The sequence below is a fragment of the Salmo salar genome, chromosome ssa02 (assembly GCF_905237065.1).
Source record: "Salmo salar chromosome ssa02, Ssal_v3.1, whole genome shotgun sequence".
NCBI classification, from domain to species: Eukaryota; Metazoa; Chordata; class Actinopteri; order Salmoniformes; family Salmonidae; genus Salmo; species Salmo salar.
In genome coordinates, this window is record NC_059443.1 from 68,841,282 (window position 1) to 68,865,857 (window position 24,576).

The 24,576-nt window shown below is 41.7% G+C and overlaps 2 protein-coding genes across 2 annotated transcripts in view; one reads left to right on the plus strand and one right to left on the minus strand.

Annotated features, from left to right (window-relative positions):
* LOC106591322 (zinc finger protein 271) overlaps positions 1-24,576 on the plus strand; it is a 518,091-nt gene that overhangs the window by 281,234 nt on the left and 212,281 nt on the right. The gene's annotated exons all lie outside the window — the stretch shown is intronic.
* LOC123730799 (zinc finger protein 180-like) lies at positions 14,935-16,140 on the minus strand (the record flags this gene model as incomplete). Its single annotated transcript, XM_045708802.1, has 1 exon — positions 14,935-16,140. A coding segment is annotated over one exon (855 nt), but the record flags the coding sequence as incomplete, so codon positions are not given.

Genomic DNA, 24,576 nt, shown 5'->3' on the forward strand with positions numbered 1-24,576 from the left:
GGTCTCCTGAGGGATCTCCTCCCAGACCTGGACTAAAGCATCCGCCAACTCCTGGACAGTCTGTGGTGCAACGTGGTGTTGGTGGATGGAGCGAGACATGATGTCCCAGATGTGCTCAATTGGATTCAGATCTGGGGAACGGGCGGGCCAGTCCATACCATCAATGCCTTCCTCTTGCAGGAACTGCTGACACACTCCAGCCACATGAGGTCTAGCATTGTCTTGCATTAGGAGGAACCCAGGGCCAAAGAAATGCCACCCCACACCATGACTGACCCACCGCCAAACCGATCATGCTGGAGGATGTTGGAGGCAGCAGAACTTTCTCCACGGCGTCTCCAGACTCTGTCACAAGTGCTCAGTGTGAACCTGCTTTCATCTGTGAAGAGCACAGGGCGCCAGTGGCGAATTTGCCAATCTTGGTGTTCTCTGGCAAATGCCAAACGTCCTGCACGGTGTTGGGCTGTAAGCACAACCCCCACCTGTGGACGTCGGGCCCTCATGGAGTCTGTTTTTGACCGTTTGAGCAGACACATGCACATTTGTGGCCTGCTGGAGGTCATTATGCAGGGCTCTGGCAGTGCTCCTTCTGCTCCTCCTTGCACAAAGGCGGAGGTAGCGGTCCTGCTGCTGGGTTGTTGCCCTCCTACGGCCTCCTCCACGTCTCCTGATGTACTGGCCTGTCTCCTGGTAGCGCCTCCATGCTCTGGACACTACGCTGACAGACACAGCAAACCTTCTTGCCACCAGCTCGCATTGATGTGCCATCCTGGATGAGCTGCACTACCTGAGCCACTTGTGTGGGTTGTAGACTCCGTCTTATGCTACCACTAGAGTGAAAGCACCGCTAGCATTCAAAAGTGACCAAAACATCAGCCAGGAAGCATAGGAACTGAGAAGTGGTCTCCACCTGCAGAACCACTCCTTTATTGGGGGTGTCTTGCTAATTGCCTATAATTTCCACCTGTTGTCTATTCCATTTGCACAACAGCATGTGACATTTATTGTCAATCAGTGTTGCTTCCTAAGTGGACAGTTTGATTTCACAGAAGTGTGATTGACTTGGAGTTACATTGTGTTGTTTAAGTGTTCCCTTTATTTCTTTGAGCAGTAATATATATGTTATGAATCCCTTTTTGGCCCTGCAGTCTAGGGGGGATGGATACGAGACCGTATCTTAAATCATGCAAATTAGAATAGTGACAAGTAACAGTGAGAACAAAAACCACAGACAACTGAAATCTACCGTCAAACTATAAAGGTTTATTGCTAAACACACAGTAATGGGGTGTGAGAAAAGGGGCTGAGCTGGACCCAAGCAAAGAAACAATAATCCAAAACACCCCTAAGCTAGACTAGCCTACCTCAAGAACAGCTAACTAACCAAAAATACAGTGGGTGGTCCGCCCAGTTCTAACTAAGGTACTTAAACAAAGTATTCCTACGGGTAATGTATGCCCATGGGCGATGAGTTTTGGTACCCCCTTTTCCCACCAAACAAACAAACAGTCAAACAATACTCACAGGTGGGATGGACAAAGTGACATGTAGTTGCAAAAACAAACGACATCAATACACAAAGAGAGAGATATAGTGAGAGCTTGAGAGAGAATGAACACAGAGTGAGAATGAGCTACAGAGAGATTGATCTCACAGAGAGAGATTGAACACAGAGAGTGAGAATCAGCTAGAGAGAGAGCAACTGACTGGGGTTTTTAAAACAAGGGAAAGGGGCTGTGATTGGTTGAGGGAAAAGGAACAGGTGTCTTCTGATTGGGGACTGATTGATGACTGATTGGGGGAATGATGATCGTCACCTGTTAGGGGAGAAGGGGAGAAAAGAAATACAGGATACACACTACCTGTATCCGTAACACTCCCACCCTTAAAAGGGCAACCCTAGGGGGGATTGCAACCAAAAGTATGTACAAAGTTTACCCACAATGTCAATAAACAAAGGCAACCTTGCAAAACATACAACAATTATTTTTACACACGAGACAAAGCATCTGCGAACACATTATCTGAACCCTTTTTGTGGCAGATCTCCAAATTATAATTCTGCACAATAAGGGCCCAACGCATAAGGCGCTGGTTGTACATACAGTGGAGAAACACTAAGGGGTTATGGTCCGTATATACAATCACAGGTAGGGCACTAGACCCAATATACACTTCAAAATATTGCAGAGCTAACAACAACGCTAGGGCTTCTTGCTCGATGGGGGCATTTGTTACATTTTCTGGAAAAATAACACACAGGATGATCCAGTCCACTCTTGTCCTGCTGCAGTAGAACAGCACCAGCACCTCTGGCACTAGCATCTACTTCAAGTTTAACTGGTTGTTCTAAATCCGGAGCAGCAAGTACAGGGGTATTACATAAGAGTGCTTTAGCAGTCTCAAAAGCTACCTTACAATCCGGGGACCACACAAACGATCTAGCCGGACTGAGCAAATCGGTCAATGGAGCAACTACCGCAGAGAAGTTTACAGAAGCTACGGTAGTAGCCAACCATCCCCAAAAAGCAGCATAGCTCTCGTCTGGTGGTAGGTGCAGGGAATGCAGTGATAGCCAAGACCTTATCATCAACAGGGCGCACCTGTCCATGGCTGACCTCTTTGCCGAGATAGGTAACAGTAGCCTTCCCAAACTCGCACTTTGCCAAGTTCAGGGTTAGAGAAGCAGCTGCCAAACATTTACATACTACCCTTAGAGAGCTAACATGATCTGACCACGCAGATGAATAAATCACTAGATCATCAAGATATGCACTACAATTGGGAACGACAGCTAATACGGTCTTAACCAGTCGTTAAAAAGTGGCTGGTGCATTTCGCATCCCAAAAGCCATGACAGAGTATTGTAGGAAGTTGTCTGGGGTCACAAAGGCAGAAATCTCAGAAGCACGGGAGGTTAACGAAACCTGCCAGTAACCTTTTAAGAGGTCCAACTTAGTTAGATAAGTAGCAGCGCCAACAGTGCCGATACAGTCGTCCAGTCTGGGTAACGGGAACGAATCTGGCAGTGTGACAGAATTTACCTTTCGATAATCCGTACATAACCTGGACGTACCATCAGGTTTAGGAACCAGAATGCAAGGAGAACTCCAAGGGCTTGAACTTGGCGTAGCCAGGTCATTTTCCAACAAATATTTCACTTCATCCCTCATTATCTTCCTTTTAGAAGCATTGACACGATATGGGTGTTGCTTGATAGGGGCAGCATTTCCAACATTAATGTCATGTTCCAACACATTAGTCCGAGTAGGAATGTCATTAAAGAGACATGGAAAACTGTGGAGTAGCCTCACAATATCTTCGGCCTGTCCGTCCGTTAAATGAACCAGACCTGACTGGAGAGACATCAGCATTTCTGAGTTGGGCAATCTCACACACTGCTGCTGAGTATTGCGCAACTCTAATCCATCTCCATCAACAGCATCAATATGACAGTCCACTATCATAGCAGTAGAAGCAGAAGAGACAGCAGTATCTTCCGCTGTGGTTGAACTATCTACCTGGGTAATGGGTCGGGTGTGGTATGCTTTCAACATGTTAATGTGGCACACACGAGATTGGCATTTCCCATCAGGAGTTTGAAGCACATAATCAGTTTCACTTAACTTCTTTTCAATCAAATAAGGACCAGAGAAACGAGCTGACAGTGAAGATCTTGGAACAGGCAATAACACCAGTACTTGGTCACCTGGCTGTAGTGGACGAGAAGCAGCCTGTTTATCATAGTGTCTTTTCATACTCGTCTGTGAGGAAGACAGAGCTTCCTTAGCGAGTGCACAGGCTTGGTGTAGGCACTCACGAAAGCGACTAACATAGTCCAACACATTCTCTTCTCCTGTACACAACTCTTGGGACAACAATTGTTCTTTAAGGACTTTCATTGGTCCTCTCACGGTGTGACCAAACACTAGTTCAGCCGGGCTGAACCCTAGGGACTCCTGTACAGTTTCACGAGCAGCAAACAAAACTAGAGGAACTCCCTCATCCCAATCTTTCTCAGATTCCAAACAATATTTACGTAGCATAGACTTCAGTGTCTGATGCCATCGTTCAAGTGCACCCTGAGACTCTGGGTGATATGCGCTTGACCCACGGTGCGTAACTGACAAGGATTTTAACACCTGCTTGAAGAGCTTTGACAGAAAATGTGTACCTTGATCAGTTTGTACCACCTTAGGTAACCCGAATGTCGTGAAGAACTTAATTAAGGCTTTACTCACCACCGGAGCTGTAATCCTTCTCAGAGGAATGGCTTCGGATATCTTGTTGCCATACACATTATCGTTAACAGAAACTGGTTACCCGATTTTGTCTTCGGTAACGGTCCAACACAATCAACCACCACATGTTGAAATGGTTCACCTATGACAGGTATAGGACAAAGAGGAGCGGGAGGAATAACCTGATTTGGTTTTCCTGTTATGTGTGGCATGTCCGACAGAACTGAGCCACATCTTGTTTTAAACCTGGCCAAAAGAAATGTTGAAGGATCCGATCATAAGTCTTTGTGATTCCTAAATGACCAGACCACTGGTGATCATGAGCAAGGGATAACACATTGTGTCGAAAGGCTGTAGGAATCATTATTTGGTAAACAGCATTCCAATCTCTGTCTGCGTCAACATGGGCTGTCCATTTACGCATGAGGAGATTACCATCAAGGAAGTAAGCCACGTTCTTCTTCTTTACCTCTTCCACTGAGACAACACTAGAAAAACATTTAGCAAGCTTGTTGTCAACCTTCTGGTTAGCAATCAGCTGCTCACGAGTGACTGGTAAATGTATTGCCTCAGCAATAAGTTCAACATACTTCGACTCTTCCCTTGGCTGTTTGTCAGAGGTGATCAGCTTCTCAGAGGTAGCACACAACCCATCCTCTTGATCATCTTCTTTGAACAGAACAGTGTTCGACAAATCTATCACGTCACCCATTTGTCTTGCCTGAGCACGAGTGACAACACAAGCGGGGAACACATGGGGATAACTCTGTGCCAACTCATTGGAGAGAGAGTGGTCACTTTTATCCATCACTTCCAATACGGGAACTACCTTTCCTCTGGCAATATCGTTACCCATTATAAAGGTCACACCTTTTACTGGCAACATAGGACGTACCCCCACTCTGAATATTCCACTGATTAACTCAGAGTGTACATTCAAAGTGCAACGGCACTGGGACAAAACCCATTTCAATACCCTGAGCTAACACACTGGAACCACAGTATGTATTGTCGGATAAGGGCAACACAGACAATATAAATGACTGCGCCGCCCCGGTATCTCTAAGGATTTTAACCGGGCGCTGAGACGCTTCGTCATTCGTTATGGACACAAACCCCTTGAAAATGAACGGTTCGTAACTGCGGTCGGGTACTGAGACTTTCAAACTACATTTACCCTGAGGCACCTGTTTTGTTTCAGACCTCGCAACCGTACGAATTAGCCCAACACCTGTTGGCGGCTTGGCACGAATAGGCATCCCCTGTTTGCGTTTTAGTAGGAAGCAATCATTAATCATATGTCCCACTTTATGACAATAGAAACAGGGACGCTCATTTTTCTGGCGTGCTTGATATACTGCTGGCCGACTAGGACTAAAAGTAGGCAACTCAGTGGCTCTACTCTCAGTATGAGCCGAAAACACGCTCGTGCGTCAACACAAACTCGTCTGCCAACACAGATGCTTCTGACAGGGAGGATACCTTCTGTTCATTTAGGTAAACTACAATGCGTTCGGGTAAGCAATTTTTAAACTCTTCCAACAAGATTAACTCCCGGAGAGAGTTGAAATCAGTTACCTTACTAGCAGCATGCCATTTATCAAACAGATTTCCCTTGTCTCTAGCAAATTCCACATAAGTCTTATTAGAAGACTTTCTATGAGACCTAAATCTCTGTCGGTATGCCTCAGGCACAAGCTCATAAGCACGAAGAACAGTATCTTTGACCACGTCATAGTTCAAACTGTCTTCCAAAGGTAGCGCTGACAAAACCTCTTGGGCTTTACCAGTTAGTTTACACTGAAGTAATAAACACCACACCTCTTCAGGCCATTTCAAGGCTACACGTTCAAACACAAAAAAATAGGAGTCAACCTCTGACTCTCTAAACAAAAGGTACCAAGGCAATCTGCCTACTAATGTCAAACGTGTTGGAAGCTGGTGAGGACGCCTCACTAACAGGCACAGCAGGAACGAAGGCTAGCCTCGCTGTCTCTGCCTCCAGTTCCATCTGGCGCATTTTGAAATCCATCTGCCGCTGTTCTCTTTCTGCCTCTATTTTACACATCTCCAACTGGAGATTCTCTCGCCTAATTTGGGCTCTCTTCCGCCTCCAGTTGGAATTGTATCGATCGGACATCCCTCCTGGCATCACTGGTTGACAGTGGGGAGAGGGGATCAAAACGGGGCAAAGTTGCTGGAGCTTTAGCCTCACCCTCAGTCTCAGACACCGAGGGGCTTACCGGAGCCACAACATCCCTAACAGGGGTAGTAGGCTCAGGCAGCAGTAACACAAGCACCTGCTCTTTTAACAAAATATTTAACACTAGTTTCTTAACCTCTGCCTTAACGAAACTGTGCGAAATAGACAATGAATAATGGTCTGCCAAGGTCATTAAATCAATCTTACGACATTTATCAAACACCTCCCACGACAGGTTATCCAAAAGGATTGCACATCAAAAGTAGCCATCTTAAACTACTACACCAAACACAAACACTAATGCTTTGACGCTCAACACTGAACTAACCACTATCACAATCTGCATGAGCGGTATGGGCGTCAGTAATGACAGATCCCGGACGAGCCCCCACTTATGTTACGAATCCCTTTTTGGCCCTGCAGTCTAGGGGGGGGATGGATACGAGACCCGTAACATAAATCATGCAAATTAGAATAGTGACAAGCCTACCTCAAGAACAGCTAGCTAACTAACCAAAAATACAGTGGGTGGTCCGCCTAGTTCTAACTAAGGTACTTAAACAAAGTATTCCTACGGGTAATGTATGCCCATGGGCGACTTGTCTTGGTACCCCCTTTTCCCACCAAACAAACAAACAATACTCACAGGTGGGATGGACAAAGTGACATGTAGTTGCAAAAACAAAAGAGATCAATACACAAAGAGAGAGAGAGATAGATACAGTGAGAGCTTGAGAGAGAATGAACACAGAGAGTGAGAATGAGCTACAGAGAGATTGATCTCACAGAGAGAGATTGACCACAGAGAGTGAGAAGCAGCTACAGCGAGCTTGAGCTCACAGAGAGAGATTGAACACAGAGAGTGAGAAGCAGCTAGAGAGAGAGCAACTGACTGGGGTTTTTAAAACAAGGGAAAGGGGCTGTGATTGGCTGAGGGAAAAGGAACAGGTGTCTTCTGATTGGGGACTGATTGATGACTGATTGGGGGAATGATGATTGTCACCTGTGAGGGGAGAAGGAGAGAAAAGAAATACAAATACAGGATACACACTACCTGTATCCGTAACATATATACTAAATAAATATTTAAAGATAAATGGCATCGACATACAATTGAATGCAAAATAGAAGAACATATAGGAGAAAGCACTAGCCAATACAGTACTGCCATACAGTAACAGTACTGCCATACAGGCCTAATATCACATTTCAAGATGTCTTTGTACACAAATTGTTCAATATTTTATCAGGCTGACTTGAAAGATTATACGCAACATTTTGCTGCGTGGCAATACTGTGTTTGGATTCTGAAGGGCATTTATACAAAAGAGGTAGTCTAGACACTGTATTAATACCATTATGCATTTGAATCCCATCTACAGCTACCATCTAAGGTATTAATTTCCCTCCACAAGGGGGCTGACATGTAACGTTTCCAAAATGGGATAGTATTGTACATGTAACGTTTCCAAAATGGGATAGTATTGTACATGTAACGTTTCCAAAATGGGATAGCATTGTACATGTAACGTTTCCAAAATGGGATAGCATTGTACATGTAACGTTTCCAAAATGGGATAGTATTGTACATGTAACGTTATGCCCCCTTGTGAGTTAATAGTATTGCATGCTGTAGCAGGCGATATAAAGAGGAAGCCCTCCATTGACGATTCAGGTCGTTGTAACATCTCATCTGGACAGGTCACCGTCCTTAGTTAGTTAGTTAGTTAGTTAGTTAACGAAGCTAACGTTAGCTAGTTCATTCTCACAAAAGTGAGAACTGCTCTAGTATGGAAACTTGCGTTAATGAGTGTAAAGCAATGTTGGCTTTATGGAAACTATATACAATATATGGGAAAGAATTTAGTTCAGGAAATAATCCAAACCTAGTTAGGACATAACGTTAGCTAGCTAGCTAACAGTACTGTACTGTAGCTCATACAACGCCGACGGTCAAACCCGGCTTTCTAATATTTACGTTAATTAGCTATAGTAACGTTATGGAAGCTATTCACAGAAAACCATAATTGTCTTTGTTATTCATTAGTATGTTATATTATTCTATAAATTATTTCGATACATATTCAGAGCCAAACAACCCAAACTTACCTTTTTAACTGTTGTCGCATCCAAACTTCACCAGAGTTTTCAATTGTAATTGCGAAGTTCCCGGAAGAAGTCCAGCAACAGCAGAGGTTCCTCGATGAACCCACCTTCTAACAAGTTCTTTGAAGAACCTTTTAGTGCTGTTTTTCATTGACCAACAACCCTACGGTTCTTAGGGGATCTGAAAACAACTCCAGTTGAACCGTTCATTTTTAGAGTGTAGTCGGCTCTATTTACTCTCAGATTAAAAAATGCTGATTAGCATCAACGATCAAGTCAGCTGCTGCTGCTCCAATACAGTATGAGGTGAGATGGTGAACTGGTGTTGAACCGGGCAGTCAGTCATTCATTCTGTACTATGAGTCTATCAAATCAAATTGTATTAGTCACATGCGCCGAATACAACAGGTGTAGACCTTAAAGTGAAATGCTTACTTACAAGCCCCTAACCAACAATACAGTTTTAGAAAGTACAAATAAGAATAAGAAATAAAAGGAACTAGTAATTAAAGATCAGAAGTTAAATAACAATAGCTAGACTATATACAGGAGGTATTGGTATAGAGTCAATGTGCTGGGGCACCGGTTAGTCGAGGTAATTGAGGTAGTATGTACATGTAGGTAGAGTTATTAAAGTGACTATACATAGATGATAACAGAAAGTGGGGCGGGGGCTTCCTCTGACACCGCCTGGTATAGAGGTCCTGGATAGCAGGAAGCTTGGCCCCAGTGATGTACTGGGCTGTGTGCACTACCCTCTGTAGTGCCTTGCGGTCGGAGACAGAGCAGTTGCCATACCAGGCAGGGATGCAACCAGTCAGGATGCTCTCGATTATGCAGCTGTAGAACCGTTTGAGGATCTGAGGACCCATACTAAATATTTTCAGTCTTCTGAGGGGGAATAGGTTTTGTTGTGCACTCTTCACAACTGTCTTGGTGTGCTTAGACCATGGTGGTTCGTTAGTGATGTGGACGCCAAGGAACTTGAAGGTCTCAACCTGCTCCACTACAGCCCGTCGATGAGAATGGGGGTGTGCTCGGTCTTCTTTTCCTGTAGTCCACAATCATCTCCTTTGTCTTGATCACGTTGAGGGAGAGGTTGTTTTCCTGGCACCACACAGCCAGGTCTCTGACCTCCTCCCTATAGGCTGTCTCCTCGTTGTTGGTGATCAGTTGTGTTGTTACTTACCCTTAAAAACATGAGCTGGCGCACACCCAGAAAAATAGTTTGTGTGGAGGTGCTGACTAACGGCGAATAAACTATAGACTATCAAAATAAAGAAAGTCGCACTCTCCATGTATAAACTCCCAGCAATTTAATGGGTATTTACCAATGTTTTGGCATCACTGTGCCTTCCTCAGGTTAATGTCATTAATAATTGAATTAGGTTACGTAGACAAACAGTGCAATTAGTGTAACCAATGACAATAGTGAGGGCTGTGTCATAATGATTAAGTTAATTAAAATTAATTAGTGAAACTGTTAAAAAAATTGTATATGCCATATTAAATATTTTACTCTATTGTTATCATATAGAAACATCATGGAATATTGTACATCATATTAGCATCAACATACATTATTGTTTCATTCAATTTCATATTTAAAAGTACATAAGTCAGAACTCATCACCTGCTATGTAAAAGAGACAGAAGAATGCACAATGGTCAATGCTATCCGGGATCCTTGGGACATCCCTACCCTAAACCCTACCTTAACCATTTTAAATGTCAACTTCAACGGGCTAGGGACGTCTCAAGGATGTATCTCTACCTGAAAATACATGATCTAAGTGATTGATAGTTAGTATTCAGCAGTCATAAAGCCTTATTTACTTTAATGAACTACTAAAATAGTGATTTTGTCAGACAGCATAGACAGCAGCTCTACACTTTATTGACTGACTGATCCATTCATCCTTCCATCCCTCCTCAGCCTTCCTCTCCTCTGAAGACCCATTGAGGGTGGAGCTCAGTCAGAGAGCTGTTGAGGGACTGGTAAGGAAGAACACTTCTACAGCCAGAGAGGTCACACATGGTTTAGATGGTAAATATTTATGTTCCCTTAGCGGTTCATCACGTCAGCAAACGGGAATATGTTCCATCATCCATGTTTATTTACATTAGTGCAAATTATCCACTGATATTGGTGTAATTTCTCACCCCTTTTGGCTGTATGAAAGTTAATTTCCCCTCAGACACACATTTGTTGTTGGATATTATGAAGGTCATTTGTGTCAAATTTACTTTTCCCCACTCATTCACCTCATCTCTTTACATTGCTGATGCATATTTGGTGGCCTGACTGCGTCCAGAATATGTCAAAGGCCCATCCTGGTAGATCTGAACCTAATGCAGCTTGGAGGAATCGGATGACAGAAGTCACATTTAGGTGCCAGGTGTAACTGAGGCCATAGATGCTCCATATCCATTACTTTGAGTGTTTTACATAATATGACTAAATGTGTTTCATTCTGTGTTGCAGGGACAGTCAAGAAATGGAACAAGGCCACAGAACATGACATAAGCAGAGCTGTTTGATAATTTTGTTTGTTTTTAATAGTTGAATCCTTCGACGTATTGTTGATTTTAAAAAAAAGTGAGATGAAACATACATACCATACAGTAGATATACTGAATTTATACTGTTTTTCATACTAAGATGGACCAAGATACGTGTTGCTTTTGCAAGAGTCTTGATTGGTCAGTCATCGGGTTCATTTGTTTTGCAATATGTTTAAATCAAATCAAGCTTTATTTATACAGCACATTTCAGACATGGATGCAACACAATGGCTTCACAGGAAAAAACAAATAAAACAATGAAAATAAACAAATATTTACCACAACAAACATAAGATAAAAAAGATTAACTGAAAGACTAAAACATTCTAAGGAAAATCCATTGATTAAAATACTAAGAATTGGATGCATCATCCAACCCAGAATATAAGCTTGTTTAACTCCATTGTTTGTTGTTTCGTTCCCCAGCAAGAAAATCTGAAAAGTCCCTTAAATAGAAGATGGAACTAACAAAGAGTCACTGACAACAACTAAACAGGTGGGGTTTTAGGAGGGGTTCTGATAGACACTATGGGGGTGTCCACTGAAAGTTAACTAGTAACAACAACTGGGACATAAGACACCCACCATGAGACCCACTAAATCTGCCCAAGAAGAGGCAAACAAAAGAAAAACCCACACCAAACTTAAAGACAGGAAGTAAACCAAAAGGTGGAGCAACTAAAGGTGTTGGCTTTACACATCTATCAAAACAACTGGAGCACTGGGCCAGACACTTAAATAGATACCTGGGCCAGCTCAGGTGAAACACCTTCCCACTAATGAGATGGACAAGCCAGCACAGGTGACTAACGAGGTGACACCAATCAGTGCGCCCTACGTGCTAACAAGCTATACGTGCTAAAGTCCAACCTCAAAACATAAATGGAAACACCAAAGCCTGTAACACCTTCCCCGTTAAGACAACAAATATATCCTATAAGTTTGCTCACCACCAAGAGAAAACTTCCATTTCACATTATAAATCAACTACAATGCTTCACCTTCTACAATATAAATATGGTTTACTGGCTGTCAACAATTAAAAACAGGAAAAAACATTTGTAAATATATTATTTTTCTACAATCTTATTTTTTGAAAACTCACTCGCTTCTAGAACTCTCGTCCCCTTGGAACGAGCCAAACACAACTCATCTCCAATACGGAAAAACATGCAGTCAATACAAATTGTGATCCATGGCAACGCACTGGCTAAACGCAAAACATTTTGACTGCCCACCCCTGAGACAATCAGCAACTAAGTTGTCCTTACCACAGACATGTCTGATTTCAAGAGGAAACTCCTGCAATATCCGTAGTAACTTTCCACCTCACTACAGAGCTTCTCTCTCTTTTCAGGGTTCACTAGATAGGCATGTTGTTGGATCGGGGCCCAGTCCCCAATGTCATGTACATTTGGTTTGGCACATGTTAGAATGAATCCTGATATTCTAAAAGAAGGGCAACAATGTCAATATAATTATACCCAAAAATTGTCAGCTGGTTGAGTAAATAATTATGATTACTAAATGTTACATGAATTGTAAATATGAAATATCAAAAGCAAATGTACACCCCTTTGTTAATATGTATTGGCAATTCACAATGGTGAGGCATGGAATAATAAAACATGTATCTTTTGTCAGGCTAGATGTTTGAAACGTGATAAAATTGTCAGATGGTTGCATAAATAATTATGATTGCTAAATGTTACATGAATTGTAATTGAACGTGTATTGGACGTCGGGCATAGTCTTCTTTTCAACATCTTTTCAATTACATTTTTCTGGGTGGGTTAGCCCCAATGTCAAAACACAGTTTTAACGTGTCCAAATCAATAACCAATATGCAGAAACCGTTTGTGATATATTGAAAACCTAAACATAAAATGTGCTATATACACAAATATCGGCCAAAATAATCATATTACTTGTATTTTTTTAAACAAGCACCTTGTAAACTGCACAAGCAGCAATAAATCACTGATATCGATTAGGGGGGAAATCAGGTTGTACGTGCTGTTGAAAACAAACACAACTAAAACAAACACATGGAAATGGAAGATATGTTTTACCTCACTGGTTAGAGGACAACCTGCAGAAGACAGTCGGTTGGAGTGATGCATTTAAATTTAGGGGAACAAAAACAAAGGAACAGAACACTTATTTGTCATCACTCATCGATATCATGTTGAAATCAATTGTGCGAGAGGAGGGAGATGAGGTTGCACGTCCTGTTAAAACTAACAGCTCAAAAACCACACGGAATCTTGGAATAACGTGTACAGTCGTGACCAAAAGTTTTGAGAATGACACAAATATTAATTTTCACAAAGTCTGCTGGCTCAGTTTGTATGATGGCAAATTGCATATACTCCAGAATGTTATGAAGAGTGATCAGATAAATTGCAAAGTCCCTCTTTGCCATGCAAATGACCTGAATCCCCCAAAAACATTTCCACTGCATTTCAGCCCTGCCACAAAAGGACCAGCTGACATCATGTCAGTGATTCTCTCGTTAACACAGGTGTGAGTGTTGATGAGGACAAGGCTGGAGATCACTCTGTCATGCTGATTGATTCCAAGCACCACCCTCCTTTTGAAGCTTCCAGTCTGTTATTCGAACTCATAGTTCTTCCTCTGTCAACCATGGTTACCTGCAAGGAAACACATGCCGTCATCATTGCTTTGCACAAAAAGGGCTTCACAGGCAAGGATATTGCTGCCAGTAAGATTGAACCTAAATCAACCATTTATCGAATCATCAAGAACTTCAAGGAGAGCGGTTCAATTGTTGTGAAGAAGGCTTCAGGGCGCCCAAGAAAGTCCAGCAAGCGCCAGGACCATCTACTAAAGTTGATTCAGCTGCGGGATCGGGGCACCACCAATACAGAGCTTGCTCAGGAATGGCAGCAGGCAGGTGTGAGTGCATCTGCACGCACAGTGAGGCGAAGACTTTTGGAGGATGGCCTGGTGTCAAGAAGGGCAACAAAGAAGCCACTTCTCTCCAGGAAAAACATCAGGGACAGACTGATATTCTGCAAAAGGTACAGTTATTGGACTGCTGAGGACTGGGGTAAAGTCATTTTCTCTGATGAATCCCCTTTCCGATTGTTTGGGGCATCCGGAAAAAAGCTTGTCCGGAGAAGACAAGGTGAGCGCTACCATCAGTCCTGTGTCATGCCAACAGTAAAGCATCCTGAGACCATTCATGTGTGGGGTTGCTTCTCAGAAAAGGGAGTGGGCTCACTCACAATTATGCCTAAAGAACACAGCCATGAGTAAAGAACTGTACCAACACATCCTCCGAGAGCAACTTCTCCCAACCATCCAGGAACAGTTTGGTGACGAACAATGCCTTTTCCAGCATGATGGAGCACCTTGCCATAAGGCAAAAGTGATAACTAAGTGGCTCGGGGAACAAAACATTGATATTTTGGGTCCAGGACCAGGAAACTCCCCAGACCTTAATCCCATTGAGAACTTGTGGTCAATCCTCAAGAGGCGGGTGGACAAACAAAACCCCACAAATTCTGACAAACTCCAAGCATTGATTATGCAAGAATGGGCTGTCATCAGTCAGGATGTGGCCCAGAAGTTAATTGACAGCATACCAGGGCGGATTGCAGAGGTCTTGAAAAAGAAGGGTCAACACTGCAAATATTGACTCTTTGCATCAACTTCATGTAATTGTCAATAAAAGTCTTTGACACTTATGAAATGCTTGCAATTATACTTCAGTATTCGATAGTAACATCTGACAAAAATATCTAAAGACACTGAAGCAGCAAACTTTGTGAAAACTAATATTTGTGTCATTATCAAAACTTTTGGCCACGACTGTACAGCTCAAAGACCACACGGAATCTGGGAATAATGTGTACATCACTGGTTAGAGGACAATCTGTAGAAAACAGCTAGCTACATTTTGAGGTGTTGCATTTTGATTCAAGTGGGTCACCAACGTGGTAAGTGTAACACAATTCTTCTTTTGTTAGTCACTTTTCATTAAATTCAATTCAGAGCCTGGATCTTTCCCCAGAGGCTAATATCAACAGAACAGGGGGCAAACGTTTAGGGTTCTACATTCTGACATCACTAAAATAATGCTGCTACAATGTTTAAACATTCTACATTGTGACATCATTTCATTGATGTCAGGAAACAACTCCTTCATGTATGTATTTTCTGATGTTTGATCAGAGATCTTTTATCAGAGTATCTCTTCCCACATTGATCACAGCAAGGATTCGTTCCTGTGTGTGTTCTCTGGTGTACAGTTAGATAGCTAGATCTAGTAAAACTCTTCCCACATTGATTACAGCTATACAATTTCTCTCCTGTGTGTGTTCTCTGGTGCAAAGTCAGCTGGCTAGATGTAGTAAAACTCTTCCCACATTGATCACAGCTATAAGGTTTCTCTCCTGTGTGTGTTCTCTGATGTACTATCAGGTTGTATGGCCGAGTAAAACTCTTCCCACATTGACTACAGCTATAAGATTTCTCTCCTGTGTGTGTTCTCTGGTGTACTATCAGGCTGTCTGGCCGAGTAAAACTCTTCCCACATTGACTACAGCTATAAGAATTCGCTCCTGTGTGTGTTCTCTGGTGTACTATCAGGCTGTCTGGCCAAGTAAAACTCTTCCCACATTGATTACAGCTATAAGGTTTCTCTCCTGTGTGTGTTCTCTGGTGAATAGTTACATAGCTAGATGTAGAAAAACTCTTTCCACATTGACTACAGCTATAAGGTTTCTCTCCAGTGTGTATTCTCTGGTGTGATTTCAGGGTTTGTTGCCGAATAAAACTCTTCCCACATTGATTACAGCTGTATGGTTTCTCTCCTGTGTGTGTTCTCTGGTGTATAGTTAGATAGCGAGATGTAGAAAAACCCTTCCCACATTGAATACAGCTATATGGTTTCTCTCCAGTGTGAATTCTTTGATGTATTTTAAGTTTTACTGAAGAGTTGAATCTTTTCCCACAGTCAGAGCAGCAGTGAGATTTCTTCCCTGTGGGTCTCTGCTGGTGTTTCTTGAGGAGTTCTGATCTGGAGAGACTCTTCTCTGCCTCGTTAGCATCATGATGTTGTTGAGGCTCCCCAGAGGATCCACAATAGTCCCGTCTCTCTCCTGTGTGAACGACAAAAGTTAGACAGATGGTTAAAGGCCCACAACAGCAGAAATCCGCTGTTTATTTGAGGTAAAAGGTGATGCCCAGAGCATACCCATGAAGTTGTACAACAATTGACCTCTGTTAAATTTGACAATTAAGACAGTCAAGTGAGCAACAATAGTCATATGTTGTCTTGTTTTCACATTAGTAGTAAAATTGTAGGCTAGAAATAAATTATTCAAGTTGTTGAAATCCTAGGCACTGTGCCAGATGACTTTTGGTCTCCAATATAGGCCACTTTCTGTGTTTGCTAAAATTGTGGCACGAGGGTAAAGCACACACAATTTGGTTGCAGAAACTCCTCCCTGCTAATCCTTGAACCGAAGTTGCGACTCCCCATAGTATGTTGTACCAAAGCTGACTGACCCTTAAGGGAACTACACTGCCATAAATACAAGGAAAGTTAAGTAGTGCTTTATGATTTTTTTTAAATCACAAATCCGTCAAGGCACCAACTTTAAGAAGGGTTTAAAACAAAGGTTTCAAACAATTCATAAATGTTATTGAATGTTGGTAGGTTTTGCCTTTAATGTAATGGCATTGAAAATAAATGGAAAAAAAGGCGAATAGTTGTGTTTCAATACCTATACTAACATACTGTATACTACATACTTAATGAGTACATACTACATACTATCAGTTAATTTTAGTATACTTTAACTACATACTTAATGAGTATATACTATTAGTTCATTTTATTTATTATTTAATTTTAGTATACTATAACTACATACAGTGAGGGAAAAAAGTATTTGATCCCCTGCTGAATTTGTACGTTTGCCCACTGACAAAGAAATGATCAGTCCAAAGTTTTAATGGTAGGTTTATTTGAACAGTGAGAGACAGAATAACAAAAAAATCCAGAAAAACGCATTTAAAAAATGTTATAAATTGATTTGCATTTTAATGAGAGAAATAAGTATTTGACCCCACTGCAAAACATGACTTAGTACTTGGTGGCAAAACCCTTGTTGGCAATCAGAGGTCAGATGTTTCTTGTAGTTGGCCACCAGGTTTGCACAAATCTCAGGAGGGATTTTGTCCCACTCCTCTTTGCAGATCTTCTCCAAGTCATTAAGGTTTCGAGGCTGACGTTTGGCATCTCGAACCTTCAGCTCCCTCCACAGATTTTCTATGGGATTAAGGTCTGGAGACTGGCTAGCCCACTCCAGGACCTTAATGTGCTTCTTGAGCCACTCCTTTGTTGCCTTGGCCGTGTGTTTTGGGTCATTGTCATGCTGGAATACCCATCCACAACCCATTTTCAATGCCCTGGCTGAGGGAAGGAGGTTCTCACCCAAGATTTGACGGTACATGGCCCCGTCCATCGTCCCTTTGATGCGGTGAAGTTGTCCTGTCCCCTTAGCAGAAAAACACTACCAAAGCATAATGTTTCCACCTCCATGTTTGATGGTGGGGATGGTGTTCTTGGAGTCATAGGCAGCATTCCTCCTCCTCCAAACACGGCGAGTTGAGTTGAAGCCAAAGAGCTCCATTTTGGTCTCATCTGACCACAACACTTTCACCCAGTTGTCCTCTGAATCATTCAGATGTTCATTGGCAAACTTCAGACAGGCATGTATATGTGCTTTCTTGAGCAGGCGGACCTTGCGGGCACTGCAGGATTTCAGTCCTTCACAGCGTAGTGTGTTACCAATTGTTTTCTTGGTGACTATGGTTCCAGCTGCCTTGAGATCATTGACAAGATCCTCCCGTGTAGTTCTGGGCTGATTCCTCCCCGTTCTCATGATCATTGCAACTCCACGAGGTGAGATCTTGCATGGAGCCCCAGGCCGAGGGAGATTGACAGTTCTTTTGTGTTTCTTCCATTTGCGAATAATCGCACCAACTGTTGTCACCTTCTCACCAAGCTGCTTGGCAATGGTCTTGTAACCCATTCCAGCCTTGTGTAGGTCTACAATCTTGTCCCTGACATCAATGGAGACCTCTTTGGTCTTGGCCATGGTGGAGAGTTTGGAATCTGATTGATTGCTTCTATGGACAGGTGTCTTTTATACAGGTAACAAACTGAGATTAGGAGCACTCCCTTTAAGAGTGTGCTCCTAATCTCAGCTCGTTACCTGTATAAAAGACACCTGGGAGCCAGAAATCTTTCTGATTGAGAGGGGGTCAAATACTTATTTCCCTCATTAAAATGCAAATCAATTTATAAAATTTTTGACGTGCGTTTTTCTGGATTTTTGTTGTTGTTATTCTGTCTCTCACTGTTCCAAATAAACCTACCATTAAAATTATAGACTGATCATTTCTTTGTCAGTGGGCAAACATACAAAATCAGCAGGGGATCAAATACTTTTTTCCCTCACTGTACTTAATGAGTATATACTACATACTATTAGTTAATTGTAGTATATTGTAACTACATACTTAATGAGTATATACAACATACTATTAGTTGATTGTAGTAAACTGTAACCGAACCGTTTCCATTCAGTTGAGCGCTCTTCTAATATCTACCGGAAGTTTTTGTTGTTGCGATGCAACCTCTTGCTAGCTAGCTAGTTAGCATAACACATTACTAGTTAGACATTTTACGACTTCAGGTGTGTTTTAAATTCAATCTTGAATACCAGAGTGCTTCATAAATTCAGAGCGTTGTAAGATTGTCCATTTGTAAATTTAGCCCGTTTCGCTCTCGGAGCGCACTGAACGCTCCGGCCGAGGAGTTGGGTTGATTTGACCGTTCTGACCTTAGCTTGCTAGCTACTTCCAGACCACTCTGACCATTTTACTCGCCCTAGCAGAGCTGGTTAGGCAGTTTTCATGTTATCCAGAGTGACTGTGCTGCTGGAAAACATTTAAATGACGCTTTTTTTGCCTACGTTACTGACACCTGGACATATTCAACGGGTGTTGAGCGCTAGTAAATTCATTATTCTGCACTCTGGGACACTCAGACGAGAGTGCTCTGAAATCGGAGTAGATAGCCAGAGCGAATTTATGAAAGCACCCGAATGTCCATTGAGAAAGCACAACGACTATACCGTTTAGCTAAACTAAGAATGACGGGAATAATCAAGTCAATAAACGTTGGGTAGTTAGTTAGATAGAATATAGTTAATATACTGGCAAGTTTGAAGTATAAGTAGCCAACGTACGTTAGTTCACATACTGGTACATACTGCTGTAATAACATGCTAGCAAATTGTCAGCCAAAATATTGTGTACGGTAACTTATTTTAAAAGTCATTACATTGTTCAACAGTTTAACATTTGCCATAATCCGTTAAAGCAATGAATTTGTATCGGTTCTCGTTGGACTTCGGTTGCGTATTTTCCGCCATTTTCTTCAAATCTGAAAACACTGTGAAGACACGCCCATTTCCTGAAGAATTGCATTATGGGCCCTAAAGTACTGCATGTATACGTCATATTTTGGCGAATTTAGTACGACATCCGGAAACTTTTGCCATACTTAACTACATCATACTATGACCAATAAGCATACTATATACTCAATTCCTGTCACAAATAGTACGGTTAGTATGAGTATTCGAACACAGCTAATTACTTATCAACAGCTCTAAAAAATTTACCCCCACAGGAAATCTTCACTGGCAGTTATAGAAAGACCCATTTACTATATAACCATTGATTCTTGAAGAATATAACATATAAACGCCTCAAATGTTTCAATTGTATTAACCCACCAGAAACCAAAACATAAGCTTGTATAACGCCACTGTTAGTATGCCTTGAAATCATGTTTAAAACTATAATTTTGACCTTATGGATTGCCAGTCCTTGTATTTATAGTGTAGTCAAAACAGTGGGTAGTCCTGAGCTGGCCTCAAACCTGGGTCCAGCAACTGTCAAGAAGTCTGAACTTCTTAACGAGGTCGCTAGGTTTTGGGTTACGTTTGCTACAATAGCTTTCTCTATGAATTTGAGAGTGGTTACATTTCTCCAGCCCCAATCCCTCAGCTGTTTACCAAACCAAGTCTCAGGGCTGACAATTTTTTGCTATTTAAATCCTAGGTTACCCCTATAAAATAGCCGCACATCTATCAACCAATCTGCAGTTCATACAATAACAAAGCTGTCATTCCACCACTAGTTTGGTTATAAGATGATGATGTGGCTGGAAATGTAACTACTCTCAAATTCATAGACGGATCTACGGATGCAAGGACTGACCATCCATGATATCAACAATATAGTTTTAAACATGTTTTGAGTGTTTGTTTATCATTTATAATTTCTAAAAATTGGAGTAAAAAAGCTTATTTGGGGTTCTGACGGGGTAAATAGTTGAACTAAGCTCATGAGGCATGTGTTATATTCTTCAAGAATCAATGGTTATAAATAAATCATTTAAAAAGTCTAAATATGGATGTAGCTATTGCATATTTCCCCTTTAACACCACACATCAGTTCAACAACTGCAGAGTTTGTGCCTCTGTTTTTAAGACAGTACTTACTAGTGTTACTCTGGGCCCGTTTATCGTTAGAACCATTGGATGCCTTAACATGCCTTTGGGAAACCGAGCCCAGATATCCAGTTTCATCCTCTTCATCGTCTTCTTCCAATGTGACAGTCATCTCCCCCTCCTCCTCTTTCACCCCCAAAACAGCATCCTCCTCTTTCTCTTCCTCTTCTTTAACAGTAAGATCCTCCTCCTCTTTCACTCTGAACGCGTCTTCCTCTTGTTTAACTGAAACGTCTTTCTCTTCTTCTTTCACTGTAACAGCCTCACCCTTTACTTCTTTTTGTATTGTGACATCCTCTTCCTCCTCTTTCACGACAACGTTCAGCCACAGACCCTCTTTCTCCGTCCAGCATACCTCCTCTTCTTTAGCAGGAGAGTAGCTTAGTGAGCTCATGGTCGGGTATGTTAGCTAGCTTGGCTAATGCTAACTTAACCAGCCCGCTACCTGACTAATAACAACAACACCGTAAATATGAAATGAAAACAGATAACTAACTAGACGACAGAAGTGGGGTTAAAATACAGTGGCTAATATAAACGAAAACGTCTAAAGAGCTTTATTGGTTCGGCTATTTCGGCTAGCAAGCTACCGAGGTGGCTGACTAACTGCTGTTGAAAGAAGCGTTCCGTCCACTAGATTATACGTCACACTAGCAGCATTGCCTTAAAGCCCCACATGATATATTGTTACACCATGTAGGAGCAGTACAGACCTAGTCTGTTCATTATATACATCTACATAATGTATTGTTACACCATGTAGGAGCAGTATAGACCTAGTCTGTTCATTATATACATCTACATGATGTATTGTTACACCATGTAGGAGCAGTATAGACCTAGTCTGTTCATTATAGACATCTACATGATGTATTGTTACACCATGTAGGAGTAGTATATACCTACAGTAGCTAGCTACTTATTTAGATGTAGTATGACAATGAAACTGCCTTAAATGTGATGTAATAAATAAAAAAAATCGCAATAATCAATCAACAAATCCCTGTCTTTGTATGTCTCAATATAATAGTATTATTTAATTAAATCCATTTAAAATAATCTTTGTCTGAAAATAAAATATGATCCTCAACTGCGTTTCCCACTCCAGTCAGCAGACGGCGACGTGCGTCTTTCAGGCGATGCTGCTAGCGTGACGTATAATCTAGTGGACGGTTGTTCAAAAACAGCAAGTCAACCACCTCGGTAGCTTGCTAGCCGACATAGCCAAACGATTCCAGCTGTTTATACGCTTTCGGTGTATATTAGCTACTGTGTTTTAGACACACTTCTATCGTATCTACTTGTTAACCTATTTCATGTAGTAGCTGGCTGGTTAAGTTAGCACTAGCTTAGTCGCTAATGATAGCTAACTAGCTAACATATCCGAACATGAGCTCCCTAAACTACTCCCCTCCTGTTAAATAAGAGGTCTGGGGCTGAACATTGTTGTGAAAGAGGAGAAGGAAGAGGAGGATATCAGAGTAAAAAAAAGAAGTAGAGTGTGAGGCTGTTACAGTGAAAGAAGAAGAGAAAGACGTTTCAGTGAAAGAAGAGGAAGACTCGTTCAGAGTGAAAGAGGAGGAGGATGTTACAGTAAAAAAATAAGTTGGGGGTGAGGCTGTTACAGTGAAAGAAGACACGTTCAGAGTGAAATAGGAGGAGTATGTTACCGTGAAAGAAGAGCAGGAAGAAAAAGAGGATGCCGTTTTTGGAGTGAGAAAGGAAGGGGAGATTACTGTCACATTGAAAGATGAAGAGGAGAAGATAGGAGATCCCAGTAAGTACCGCCTTCAATTTGTTTTTAATTTTGGATATCCGGAGTTGGCTCGTCAATACCTCTTCAATGGAGGGCCCTAGGATGATGACTGATATGTCTAGAATCAGACGACGTAGAAAGCAAGCTAACCCTTGTTTTCTCCGTTCCGTTTCCAAAAAGTGACTTAACATATATATTTGAGAAGGGTCTATCTGCTGACCGCAGACTGGGGGGCACGGCATGTAGTGATGATTTACTACACACCGTGCCCCCCAATAGTGCCATGTGAGAGTTGGGTTGGTTACACCAAATATTATGGATATACTGACAAGATGTCTCTCCGCCCTAACAAGGGGAGTCGTTGTCCACAAAGCGGCACTGTGGGTTGTCTAGCTCCCGCCTATCCTGTCTTTGGATTGGTGGATTCATCGTATTATTGTAATCTGTTGTTTATATTCTATGCGGGTTGTTGTCGTCAACCGCCTGTATTCAATGGAGAGAGATGCTAAGCTACTAGCATGAATATGCATAGCGATCTGGAGACAACTCCTATAGTGTTTTTATCAAAGTTGTCGGTATGTCACGTGTCCACATAAGAACTTAATCATTACGAAACTTAAGTTTGATCAAGTAAACCTCACGTAGCAAATAAGCCATTCATTTTGTTGTTGACCAAATTCAACATTTTCCACACTGCATTGATAATTGTTTGCATTTGGATACAACTTACTGTAGCCTACTGGCTACTGGCATGACCTAGAGTTACAACCTACTATAGCTTACTGGCGTGACCTAGAGAGATACAACCTACTGTAGCCTACTGGCATGTCCTACAGAGATACAACCACTGGTATGCAAGCATTTCTAAACTTTTTTCTGACTTTTATGGGGTATTGTGATATCATTATGGGTTATTGTGATGTCATTATGAGGTATTGTCTGAAGATTGATCATTAAAAAAAAATGTAATCCATTTCAGAATAAGGCTGTAACGTGACAAAATGTATAAAAAGGGAAGGGGTCTGAATGCACTATGTTCTAGGGCTGTCCCAGATTTTTTTTTAAAAGCAGTATTTCTACCAATTGATTGGTTGAAATGTTATGACGTGTATTTGTTCATATAGACACAAGTTCTGCACATACAGTTGATTTTATTAAACACATGGGGTATGTGTTTAATAAAATCAACTGTATGTGCGGAACTTGAACTGAACTGATGCTTCAAACGTTTGATTAAATAATTAACACACACAAATTACTTAAGGAAGCCAGCAATCAATATAACCAGAAGAAAATAACCAATTCCCGACCTGCTGCTGGCCTTTGTAAATTCTGACGTTATGCTCCTGAAGATTCCGGTAAAATCTGCAAACTTTTTCCATTTCCATTTGGAGTGCCAATTTATCTTACCATTTCCACTGAGGTATAACATCTGTTTGGCCCCGCCACTTCCTAGGTCGGTGAAGTGCCGTATTAAATTTAAGGAATAAATCCGAGTCTCACGCTCATCACCTGTGGAAGGCGGGGTGTGGATTTAATACTATGTTGTACCTTGTTTCCCTCCTTCAGGGAACAGTAGTTGTAGTCATAACGTGTGGATTTAATAGTATGTTGTGCCTAGTTTCCCTCCTTCAGGGAACAGTAGTTATTGTCATAACATCACGCTTGTCATATGATGAACTTCAACTTAAATACTGGATCTTGCTGTCGGACAGTTTTTTGTATTCAGATCTCTGAAATGCTCTCTAACTACGTAACATTTAGTGTCTCCTTATGTTACGCTGGGAAAACAGTTTTCATGGGCACAGAAATCCTAAATCATTTCAGAGTTTGCTAAATCCAATGGTTTTAACTGAGAGTCATCTTAAGTTGATTCACAACACCCAAATTGATACTGTCATTAACGCGGTTCTTCAATAATAATAACACAATACTTAATACTGTAGCTGTTTAGTTACCGTCACATGTTCAACTATCATCAGCTGATCCAGGAAATCATTTTCTGCATGCCAGTCAAAAGTGCTTCTTCATTCATTACACCGGTAAAGACAGTTATGCCGTGCTCCACGTTGGATCCAACAT